The sequence below is a fragment of the Somniosus microcephalus genome, chromosome 11, assembly GCF_052327205.1.
Source record: "Somniosus microcephalus isolate GS21.2 chromosome 11, FLI_Smic_1.0, whole genome shotgun sequence".
NCBI classification, from domain to species: Eukaryota; Metazoa; Chordata; class Chondrichthyes; order Squaliformes; family Somniosidae; genus Somniosus; species Somniosus microcephalus.
The window spans coordinates 225,017,000-225,029,772 of NC_140997.1; the positions used below are offsets into that span (position 1 = coordinate 225,017,000).

The window sequence follows — 12,773 nt, forward strand, 5'->3', positions numbered from 1 at the left end:
TGAATGGTTCAAAGTACTTTTCAGGAAATATTTTCCTACTGTATTTTTAAAAAAATGTCTCAGGGTGTCCATAAAGCTGTATTATAATTAGAAATGACATTTATTGTCCCTTAGAAGATAATAGAATTTTATTTGAAACGGAAAGTTTAATGTTTCCCTATCACAATATCGCAGCCACCTGTGTGTTATAGCTACCTAAACCTTCACCCAAGAGCAACTGAAAGCAATAAACAGGAGTGCAGTCATATTCCAGGTTATAAATATCATGATGGTAGGAACCGGAAAGTACTTATTTGTTGAATGAAGTGCAGGTCAAACTTTCCTACAGAAAAATTATAAAATGTTTGATGGGATGTCCTTATATCCTTGATAGATTGGACAGTGTTGGGCAATTTTAACCCAACCCGCCCATCGGAAAACTGACGGGATCGGGTGCAAGGCAGGTTTTACACCCCGCTCAATCTTACTCTCCATTGAAGTCATTGGACGGGCTGTAAAATCAGGGATCCACCCAATCCCATGGGTTTCCGAGTTAGGTTAAACTTGCCTCCAATATGCATAGTGTGGGAGAAGGCCTTGAGACTAACAACAGGCCTTTCACATATGTGGGTTTATTGCTAATCATTTATGGATATTACATTTTTGAGGGTCTTACCCTAGATATTCACCTTGGGTTCCACACTACTGGCCAATCCCGTAAGTGATTCTCGTGTCCCGTACGAACCAGAGTGTGTCCTTATCTGCTCGCTATCTAGGTAAATATAGCAAGACTCAGGGGTGAAATAGAGAATCCTTATCATTGTATTCTGCCTTAAAAGAAAATAGAACAAGCAGCAATTTGGGTTAATTGGCAGACCTCAATTTTTAGTTTGAATGTACTGCACTCGGGTAAGCACTAAATCAAAATTTTTTGTTTGCCATCCCTCTTTCACTTTTTTGTACAATCTTGTGACTGAAATGGGATGCATTTGGCAATTCAAATGAAAGAAAAGCACTATTCAGAAACAACTTCAAAGAGGCAGCCCATAGTGCTCTGCACAACAGTTCGATCGAAGGGTTAAGACCTTTTAGGGCACAGTTTGCTCAAACCTTTGTACTGGTTAAAAGGGCAGAAAAACAATTCAAAAGGTTTCGGCGATTTTCTGCTATCCTGAGGTTAAAATAAAAGCCAGCAGATATTTTAAAGGGAAAATCAAACTTTTATTTTTTGTGAATTCGAGCCCCACTGTAAGACTTGAGCACATAATGTAGGCTAATACTTTAGAGAGAAGGGACTCAGGGATGTGATGTGAAGGTGGAGATGATCCCTGAGAAAAGAATGGACTTGTTGAATCTAATAGCCTTGTCCTGTTCCTAAAAATCCTTGTTCTAATCCAGGTATTCTTAGACAACTGTGATTTTTGTTTTGTGGCTGCGATATGGGATATTGAGTACAGCAGAATGCAGTGTCACACCTGTACTGAACCAGAATTTGTATCACACAGATTCCCAGGAGCTGGCTTGGGTCTGTGGATCAGTGGATGTCATTGTCAGTAACCCTCCATACGTGTTCTACGAAGATATGTCTGGGCTAATGCCAGAGATCCTCAGGTAAATCAGACAGAACAAATTCTCCGCACTGCCACTTAACCCCATGAATGCTGCATTCCCTCCACAACTTCAGCTGAAACATAACATTGGACTAGGGGCAGAGCTGGCTTTTTATCTCTGAGATCGATTTGTGTTCATATTCAGCTCAATATAATGGAGTAAAAGTCTCCTCTTCCAGTTGGCTGTAAATTCTGGATCTGCACAAGATACTCGCTTGGGTTCGGCATCACCAGAAACACCCGTAAGCAGACCCCGCATCCCTTACTGATGTAAGCCCCCAAAGTGTGGACTGAGTGATATACAAAGTCGACAACACTGGCTTGTTGTAAGAAAGACAGACCCAATAATTGAGGTAAAACGGTTTATTCAGGCCTGGGGAGCTATGGCTCTTGCGTCCCAACACAAGGCCCCAACTCCACCGAATCTCTTGAGGTTTACACAGTTGTACACATATTCCGAGACCTCCTACTCCAGAGGTCCAATCGATTTAAAAGTCTATACATTAATCACTAACTAGGTGTGCCTAACTTCTACAAGGTAACCAATAACATAAGTTTCACTTTTCACTGCAGGGGCCTGTGGCCCCTCTGATTTCTTGGAAATGAGTCATCAGGTCATGTGATTTCTGAGAAGCGAGACCCTCTCTCTCTTGACCACTACTAAGTTTCATTTTTCCAGAAAAGGGTTATGTCATTGTCTCTTTTTGTAAGTTCATCTCTCTAAACTGGCATGGTCATTTCTGCAATTAAACATACGAGTAATTAGTACATTTCATCTTTAAACATTTTGCTGCGCAATTGCGTTCTACTAAACGTGCCCTGTTACGCTCATTTTTAAATCTTACTTCACTTACAATCAGGGGTTTACATTTACTACCTAATATCTAGTTACACAATAGTGTGACCCATGGAAGTGGGGGTGGGGGGAGAGCTATCAATGAAGTCACTCTTAAGTTAAAATTAGCCAGCAATTCAGAATTCATGGGTTAATCAATGGGAGGTCAGTGCGGATTTATTAAAGGGAAAACGTTTTCGACAAATTTAATAGAGTTATTTGAAGAAGTGACGATTTGGATATTTAAAGGGGATGAAATAGATGCAGTGTATATGGATTTTCAGAAAGCGTTCGAGAAGGGGTCTCACAAGAGACTTGTTAGAAAAATGCAGGTTCATGGTATATGAGGAAATGTAGCAGCCTGGAGGTAAGAGAAGTAGGAAAGATTTACGGTGAATAGGTGTTCTTCAGACTGGACAAAGGTCGAAGGTGATATACCCCAGGGGTCAGTGCTGGGTTCATTTTTCATGCTGTATTATTTTGCCATTCCCATTTGCAACATTTTATCTTTCCTGCCTCTTACATAAGCACAATATGATCTTTCAATTTCTTCCTCCCCTCCTAAACCCCCCCCCCCGTCTGTATACCTGCTTAATATCTGTTACATCTGCAGCTTTTTCCAGTTCTGATGAAGGGTCCCAGACCTGAAACGTTAACTCTGTTTCTCTCTCCACGGAAGCTGCCTGACCTGCTGAGTATTTCCAGCATTTTCTGTTGTTATTTCTAGAACTAGCGGGCATAGTCTCAGGATAAGGGGTCGGCCTCTTAAGACTGAGATGAGGAAGAGTTTCTTCACTCAGAGGGTTGTGAATCTTGGGAATTCTCTACCCCAGAGGGTTGTGGATGCTGAGTCGTTGAGTATATTCAAGGCTGAGATCGATAGATTTTTGGACTCGAGGGGAATCAAGGGATATGGAGATCGGGCGGGAAAGTGGAGTTGAGGTAGAAGATCAGCCATGATCTTATTGAATGGCGGAGCAGGCTCAAGGGGCCGTATGGCCTACTCCTGCTCCTAATTCTTATGTTCTTATGTAACTGGATTATCTGTAGGTGAAGACCCGAAGGTGTATTATCATAAAGTGGGAGGTCAAGAGCTCCCTATAAAACAGGTTTTACCAAAGCTTCTTCACCTGAATACCTCCAGGTATGAAGACCATGGCGCATTAGATGGTGGCGCGGATGGATTGGACGTCATCAGAGCTATACTGCAGCTTGCGCCTACTGTTCTTAAGGATCACGGGTGAGTGTGGATTATTATTATTTTACATTCCAGCATGCATGTATTGGCGTAAGACTGTCATATCTTTCATTATTTATTATTGGAACTACCGACCATCGTCAGGATGCACTCACCACGGTTACGGCAACAGCACCTCCCTCCCCTGCAACCTCTACCACCGAGCAGGACAGGAGCAGCAATGTCACTGGGAACATCATCACCTCCAAGTACCCCTCCACACCATCCTGACTTTGACATATATGCAGAATTTTGATCCAGTGACAATGAAGGAATGGCGCTATATGTCCTATGTCCATGTCATGATGGTGTGTGACTTGGAGGTGAGGATGTCCCCATGATCTTACTACAAGGTATTAAAAAAGTATTGTTATTTTCACATCCTAATCCAATTGTATTACTTTCTATAGATTAAAAAGAATAATTATCAGGGGCATAAAATGTCCTGAATGAGAAAAGCTATCTGGCACCCACGAATTTCATTGAGTGCAGATACAATGAGGTGCATGCAGCTACCAGACTCATTGGGCTAGATTTTAAGGAGGAAGACGGGTTGGGGGCAGGGCGGGGGTGGGAGGCTCTGAGACAGTCGGGAAACCCGGGCCTTGACAGATCAAGATGAATTCCTACAATTTGACCCAGCCAACATCTCCAGAATCATCATGGTCTGCTGCATGCTCCACATCTTTGCGATCCTGAGAGGCATTAGCAACCCCTGGAACTTGCTCAAAGAGTGAAAATTAGGCTGACCCCAGTAATAGGGGTGGGGTTAGTGCACTAATCATTGGGCACTTACTAATACCGCACCACCCAACGTCTGCGTCTGAACAGAGGGCCCCAGGCAAAAGTCAGGGCCGATAAAATTTCAGAGGGCAAAACTCCTGCTTAAGATAATTTCCTCTTTTTTTCCCCCCATTACTGCGTTTCCCCGTGACAGCTGTCAACCCCAGGGAAATGATAATTATCATCTCAAAGTGTAAGACTGGTTGCAATCCAATTAAATACACGGAGTGGTGTTGATTTTTAAGAGTGACACACTTGAAAATGCATCATATGTTCAAACCAAAGTGATTGTCGTTGCAGCTAAGAGACCCTGGTTTACCATCCCCTGCTCAGGGGTCCAGGTCCAGTAAGCGCCCCCTCCCAGCTCCTTACAGGGCGGCTGTACTGAAAAGAATTGCTTGAGAGCAGTTTAAGCTAAAAACAGAAAATGATAGAAATGCACAGCTCTTTTTCAATCAGAATCTGTAAAGCGGAAAGACAAGGGTAATATTTTGGTGCAGGCACTTTGTCAGAATAGTTTCTGCCAAAAGACCTGCACTCAAAACATTAACCTGTCTTACATATAGAATTACATAGAACTTACAGCACAGAACCACACCATTATGCCGGTGTTTATGCTCCACACGAGCCTCCTCCTACTCTAGTTACTCAATCTCCCCCTATAGAACGTAACATTCTATTCCTTACTCCCTCAAGTGCGTATCTAGTTTCCCCTTAAACACATCTACGCTATTCGTCTCAACTACCTCCATGTGGTAGCGAGTTCCACATTCTAACTATTGGAGTACATTTTTTCTTTACTAATAAAATAAAAAAGATAAAGTGCTGGAAACACTCAGCAGGTCAGGTAGTATTTGTGGAGAGACAGAGTTAGCAATGTTTCAGGTCGATGGCCTTTCATCGGAATCTATCTTTACTTCTGTTTTTATTTCAGTTTCCAGCATTTGCAGTTTTTTCCTTTTACCTATTGGGTGGCTTTCTGTCCGATCCTTCTTCCTCGGAGCGAAGCGCCAGGGTTCAATTCAGCCTCCCCCCACGGTAACGGGAATGGGATTAGGAATTTTTTGTGCCGGGGAACCTGTGCGAGGATTTCTGTACCCGTGGCATTTTTAATCTGAAAACTACAGACTTCAGCGGAAAACAAAATTGTACGAATGAATTGATTTATGGCGCTCGTGATTAGCACAGAAAATAGAGAGAGTACAAGCGGCGCAGGCTTTTATTCTCTTCATTTTGATCAGTGCCAGAACGCTGTTACTGAAGCAGATGTTTTCCTTCTCTTACTAGGAAGTGTGGAGAACCATCCAGATAAGCTGGGGACTGTATAGCACGTTCCTGTCAGCAGTGCCGAGTCCAAAATAAATAGAATTGATATACGTGTGTAGAATGTACAAGGCCTTTCTAGAAATTGATTCACAGTTTCCCGTTATCCCTTCATAAGGCCGCAGTGCCAAAAATAGCACAAAGATGTTTTTTTTTCCACTGCCTATTTTTGAACAGATTTTTTCCCCCCATCCCTTTACCATATACGAGCAACGTGCAGCATCTAGTAATTACAGGAGGCATCTCAACAATACAGGAGGAATTACTTTTCAGGAATGCCCTTTTATTTTTTCCTATGAGTAAATTGGGAAATATTAGGGGGGTGGTGGCAAAGAACCAAAGATATGTAAGATAGAAAAACATTTCTCCAGTGCCTTTCACAACATGACAACAGTGACCACACTTCAAAAGTACTTCACTGACTATGAAGCGTCCTGAGTTCGTGAAAGGAATTATATTAATGGACGTTCTTTCTTTAAACTAGTAGGGAGTCATTCCAAGCCTTCACTCATGAACCTCCTTGTGTCTGGTTCCATTCTGGGATTAGCAGAGACACCTCCACCCCCACCCCCACCCCCCGCCCCTGCATTCAGCGGGAGACTCACGTGAGATCCCAGAGGGATTTTCAACTTCCGGCTGCCTGTTTCTCACCTGAGAAACTGGCGACCAGCAGAGGGAAATCTGGTGGGGACCCCGATTTGCCCGCCTGATTCAATTTTCAGACAGGTCTTTAAATGGATGGCCAGCACTCCTGCCCAATAAAAGGCGAGAAACTGTTTAAATATGCAAATCTGGGTCCTACAATTGGCGTTTTCATGGAGAAATGGTCGGAGCATGTAAAATCCACTCCCTTCACCTCACCATTGGCGGTCATGCCTTCAGCCATCTAGGCCCTAAACTCTGGAATTCCCTCCCTAAAACTATCTGCCTTTCCACCTCTCCTCAAGACCCTCCTCTTTAACCAGGTTTTTCATCACCCCTCCTAAAATCTCCTTCTGTGGCTCGATGTCATTTTTTTTGTCTGATTACGTTACTGTAGGATGTATTCCTACTTTAAAGGCAGTATATAAATGCAAGTTATTGTTGTTTTGGGTCCAACTTGAAAATCTTCCCCCCTCATGTTTGTAAAAGACTGCACCAATAATTCCTGGCACCTCCCTTGCTTTTCTTTCCGTGGAGAAAGCGAGAGAACATAATGAAGATGAAGTTATCCCAGGATTCATAATGCTAGTGAAAGTCTATAATCTAAAAATATAGAGAATATGGCCTAGAGATTTGATTTGATTGGGTAGATAGAGAGAAACTTTCTTCTGGTGGGGGGAAGTCCAGAACAAGGGGCCGTATCCTTAAAATTAGAGCTAGGCTGTTCAAGGGGGAATGTCAGGAAGCACTACTTTACCCAAAGGGTAGTGGAAATCTGGAACACTCTTTCCCCCCCCAAAAAAAGCTGTTGAGGGTGGGGGTCAATTGAAAATTTCAAAACTGGGATTGCTAGATTTTTGTTAGGCAAGGGTATTAAAGGGTCACGGAACCAAGGTGGGTAGATGGAGTTAAGATCAACCATAATCTAATTGAATGTTCCTGTGTTTCACTAACAATGCTCAACTTTTCATCACTTTTTTGTCACACTTTTTCTGTCAAGTTGCGATTAAACGTACCTATTCATTTTATTTATCTCCAATTGAGTTCTCCAAGGCTGGTCTCCAAAGTACATAGCTTAATGGTCTACTCCTGTTCCTATGTTCCTTCCTAAATTGGATCGCGTCGCCAGCCTCATTTGTTTATTACCATCTGGGTGCGGGCACCAGTCCGCGGCCGCAGAGTTAGCTCGCCAGTCTCGGGGTGGGGGGGGAGGGCAAGACTGGCTGGCTCGGATCCGGGCTGGGGGGGTGGTGGGGAGGGGGAGTGTGGGAGGCAGTCGGGATGGGGGCGAGCGAGCGGTGGCCGGCAGCAGCCCGTGGATTGAATGTGGAGCCGGGAGGAGCAGGAGTTCCATTGAGGTCACTGGAAATAAAAATCGGGAGAGATTCCATTTGCACTGCCTGAAATGGTGATGCAAGCAGATTCAATCGTAACTTTCCAAAGGGAATTAGATAAATAATTGAAGGGGAAAAATTTGCAGAGCTATGAGCAAAGAGCAGGGGTAGCGGGACCAATTGGATAGCTCTTTCAAAGAGCTAGCACAGGCAGGACGGGCCGAATGGCCTGAGGGGCTCTCATTGAAACTTATAAAATTCTGACAGGACTGGACAGACTAGATGCAGGAAGGATGTTCCCGATGGTCGGGGAGTCCAGAACCAGGGGTCACAGTCTAAGGATAAGGGGTAAGCCATTTAGGACAGAAATGAGGAGGAATTTCTTCACCCAGAGAGTGGTGAACCTGTGGAATTCTCTACCACAGAAGGCAGTAGAGGCCAATTCATTAAATATATTCAAGAAGGAGTTGGATATATTCCTTAAGGCTAAAGGGATCAAGGGATATGGGGAGAAAGCAGGGACAGGGTACTGAATTTGGATGATCAGCCATGATCGCATTGAATGGCGGAGCAGGCTCGAGGGGCCGAATGGCCTACTCCTGCTCCTATCTTCTATGTTTCTATGTAAAATCCTATGTAAAACAGGCTGCTAACTCATTATCACCCTTCTTACACTATAGCAACAAAGTCAAGATCTATCCCCAAGGTAATTGAAAATATATTTATAATGAGGAATTTACATGGAAATCTTGTCATGATTTTTAAGAGGATTTATGTAATCTATTTTGTAAAACATTACCATGACAACAGGGGATTAGGATGTTGACTGAAGTTGTGTTAAGAGTTTCCAGGGGTGGATAATGGCCATTAATTTATCTCTCCACTGGGTGGAGCTGGAAACAACTGTGGACTAAAGGCAGCCGTAAATCATTTTAATAATAGTTTATGTCAGGAGTGAACTAAAAAGAAAAATTATTAATCCTGGAAACCCTGAAATAGAAAAGAAAATAAGAAGCTGGAAATAGGATGCAGCTTAACCAGTGTGGAGAAAAAGAGCCCTCAGCACAACACAGAGGGGTAGAAATGGGTCCAGATGGACAATGGGGGCAAAATGGACCAGTTTTGCAGATTTATTCCCGTGTCCCAAGCATGCCTGAAATATGTCCCAACACCACATTGGTCTCAGACAATTTGCAGGCATCTTGGGCGGCTGCCTTAAATAGACATTAGGCCTCTCGCACAGGCTAATAAGGGGCGTCACGCCTGCTGCAGGACCCCTCAGCAACCTTGGTCAGCGCTGAGCAGAGCTGGCGTCGGGTTCTGGCGGGTTTGCTGCGGCCGCCACCAAAAGGTATTTTATTTACTCACCTTCCTAGGGAGCCTTAAGGAGCAGGATCCACAGCACTGCTGCAGGCCTCTCCCGGCCCGCGATCACCACCCACCGACCCCCCGCCACCTCTATTCTTCTCTCTTGCCCCTCCCCACCCCCCCACCCCGCGTAGGCTTTACCTGAGGGCCATTGCTGCCTTTTCATTTTGTATTTAAATATTTCCCATCACTGAGCTACAATCCTATTTACAGTTTCCCCCCCCCTCCCCCTTTCATTTAACCTGGGCAAGGTCCTTTTCTTATATCTCTATAATTTGCTCTCTATTTTTGTCAGCTACCCTTCATCTGTACTTTTCTTTTTCCTTTTTTTTAAATATTGAACCTAATCACTGTGTGGTCACTTGTTTTTCCTAAATCATCTCCTGCTTTTAGGTCACTCTGTTGCATCACCCAGAGCCAGGTCAGGTAGTGCTGGAGCTGCAGCAGAATTTCTGAGTGGGAAAAAATATACCAATGCACACACTACACTGCAAACATTTTCCCTATCCCGATTATGAAAATCTCCTTGCAATTACACAAAAAAAAAAGACCAAGTAATGTGGCTGCTGAAAATCTGAAAGAAAGACAGGAAATGCTAGACGCGCTCAGCAAGTCGGGCAGCATCAGTAAAGAAAGGGAAAGTGTTGATGGTTTTTCAGTTCTGAAAAAAGTAAAACATGTTTCCTTCCTCCACACCTGCTGAGTGTTTCCAGCATTTCCTGTTTTTGTTTCTCCTTCAATTACAGCTCTGTTGTTAATACCTAACTCTCTCCTGGCTGGCTCGTTACTAGGTTTCGTTGCCAGCCGTTGCTCAGTGGGTGGCAGTCTCGTCTCTGAGTCAGAAGGTTGTGGGTTCAAGTCCCACTCCAGAGACTTGAGCACACAATCTAGGCTGACTCTCCAGTGCAGTGCTGAGGGAGTGCTGCATTGTCGGGGGTGCCGTCTTTCGGATGAGACGTTAAACCGAGTGCCCCATCTGCCCTCTCAGGCGGAAGTAAAAGATCCCATGGCACTTTTTCAAAGAAGAGCAGGGGAGTTCTCCCCAGTGTCCTGGCCAATATTTATCCCTCAATCAACACCTAAAAAACAGATTATCTGGTCATTGTCACATTGCTATTTGTGGGAGCTTGCTGTGCGCAAATTGGCTGTTGCGTTTCCTACATTACAACAGTGACTATACTTCAACGGTACTTCATTGGCTGTAAAGCGCTTTGGGATGTCCTGAGGTTGTGGAAGGCGCTATATAAATGCAAGTCTTTCTTTCTAAATTGACTTCAGATTTTATCCCGAATTTCCTTTCCACCATTTGATGGTCTATAATATACTCCCAGTAATCTGATCGATTCCTTGCTACTTCTCAGCTCAATTAAGGAATTCTGTTTGGACCACTTCTCTATTTATGCCCTTAAAGTCTAGTCCGTCTCTAATTAATATTGCTACCCTTCTCTTTCTTCCTTCCGCATCTCGCCTGAAAGCTTTAGAGCCAATATTTAATTGCCAATCCTGACCCATTTCTGAAGCAAGTACTCAAGGATGAAAAATATCTTTAAGCTGGATCATGATAGTGAAACTCTCTTTAAATGAAATCAGGAGCCTGTCTCCTGTATAGGGAAAAGAAGTGATTGTGGTAGGTTTATTTGCAGCAATTACAAATGGGCATAAGGATCAGGTCGGTTTTCCTGCCTTTGCTAATTTAAGGAATAAAAGTAAAATTGAGTAGCAAGCAGAGGGCACATTCTTTACAAGTGGTCTTAAACCGAGTGCAGAGAGTGGCCTTAAACGGAGTGCACTTAAACAGAGTGTTAAACTTGGGAATTTGGAGAGAGTGGGAATTCCCTGCATAGGGGGAAGGAGCTGCTGCTTTTGCCTCCACAGGACAGCAGTTAGGTGATTGGTTGGTGAGTATTACAAGGTTTTTTTTCTCTAAGCTAGGTAGTGGTTTAAACTAAGAGCTGGGGAACTATAACTAATACTTTATTAAATTAATAACTTAACTAGATAAACGAATTAATTAAAATAACTATAAATAATCGTTTGAATAAAAATTTTAATTACATTAATTCAGGCTATCAGTAAGCAAATAAATAAAAAAGACTGGAGCTGGCAGGGCAGGCCTCATCAAACCTTTTTTGCAGAAATGAGATGGTTGCTGCATTGTCAAATGCAACAGCCATCTGTCATCTCTGCCGCGGAGGTGTGAGACTCTCCGCATACCCAACTCTTGAAGCCTGCAGGAAGAAACAAAGGTAAGTAAACTATTACTAACACTTTCCACTCACCTCACATACTTACCTCTCCATGCTTGCACCCATCACTTACCTTCACAGCACACTTTTGCAACCCGCAGACCCACTACTCGCCTCAGTGACCCTGGCGGGGTTCGCAGCCTTCGGGAAGCCTGCACTTGTGTGGGTAAAATGGGGATAATCCTCTTATCTGCCTGCTAACTACCTGTTAACAGGCAGATAATTGGCACTAATCCCCTTCCCGCCTCCAAGGAGACGGGACCCGGCGCGGGTCGGCTACCTGCCTCCTGGCAAGATGGCACGGAAGCGGGATGGGCACCCGCCCCCAAATTCTGCCATTTTCCTGGCAGTCCCGCCTCCCCAGGGCTGGCAAGTTCGCGCCCCTAGAAAGCAAAAATATAATCATTAATAGTCAGCATGGTTTTCAAAAAGGAAGGTCTTGCTTGACCAACCTCATTGAATTTTTTTAAGAGGTAACAGAGAGAGTAGACAAGGGTAATGCAGTAGATATAATTTATCTAGATTTTCAAAAGGCCTTCGATAAGGTGCCCCATAATAGACTGATGAACAAGATTAGAGAATGCGGAGTCAGGGGACAATGGCAGAATGGATAACTAGCTGGCTTCAAGACAAAAAGCAGAGAGTAGGGGTAAAGGGTAGCTATTCAGAGTAGCAGAAGGTGGGTAGTGGTGTTCCACAAGGATCAGTGCTGGGACCACTGTTGTTCACAATTTATATTAACGATTTAGACTTTGGAATCAAAAATATAATTTCTAAATTTGCAGATGACACCAAATTGGAGGGGGGGATAGTCAATACTGAGGAGGACTGCAACAAATTACAAGAAGACATCAATTACATAGGATATACGGCACATAAACTTGAAGAATGGGCATATAATTGGCAAATGAAATTCAACACAGATAAATGTGAGGTATTACATTTTAGTAAGAAAAATAGGGAGGTCACATATTACTTGGAAAATACGGATCTAAGTTGGGTAGAAGAGCAAAGGGATCTGGGAGTACAAGTGCACAAATCACTGAAAGTAGCGACACAGGTTAACAAGGCCATAAAAAAGCAAAGCAAGCACTAGGCTTTATTTCTAGAGGGATTGAATTGAAAAGTAGGGAAGTTATGCTAAACTTGTATCGAACCTTGGTTAGACCACACTTGGCGTACTGTGTACAATTCTGGTTGCTATATTATTAAAAGGATATAGAGGCACTGGAGAGAGTGCAAAAAAGACTTACAAGGATGATACCAGAAATGCGAGGGTATACCTATCAGGAAAGGATGAACAGGCTGGGTCTCTTTTCTCTTGAAAAGAGAAGGCTGAGGGGTGACCTAATAGAGGTCTTTAAAATTATGAAAGGTTTTGATAAGAGTGGATACAGAGCGAGACTTTCCACTTGT

General features: G+C 43.5%; 1 protein-coding gene across 3 annotated transcripts in view; it reads left to right on the forward strand.

Moving 5' to 3' along the window:
* Positions 1-12,773, forward strand: part of hemk1 (HemK methyltransferase family member 1) — a 151,209-nt gene that overhangs the window by 117,924 nt on the left and 20,512 nt on the right. For all 3 annotated transcript variants that reach the window (XM_086002048.1, XM_086002046.1, XM_086002047.1), the window contains exons 8-9: positions 1,485-1,590; positions 3,569-3,664. In XM_086002048.1, the coding sequence (XP_085858174.1) occupies positions 1,485-1,590; positions 3,569-3,664 (202 nt within the window). The remainder of the gene's footprint in view (positions 1-1,484; positions 1,591-3,568; positions 3,665-12,773) is intronic.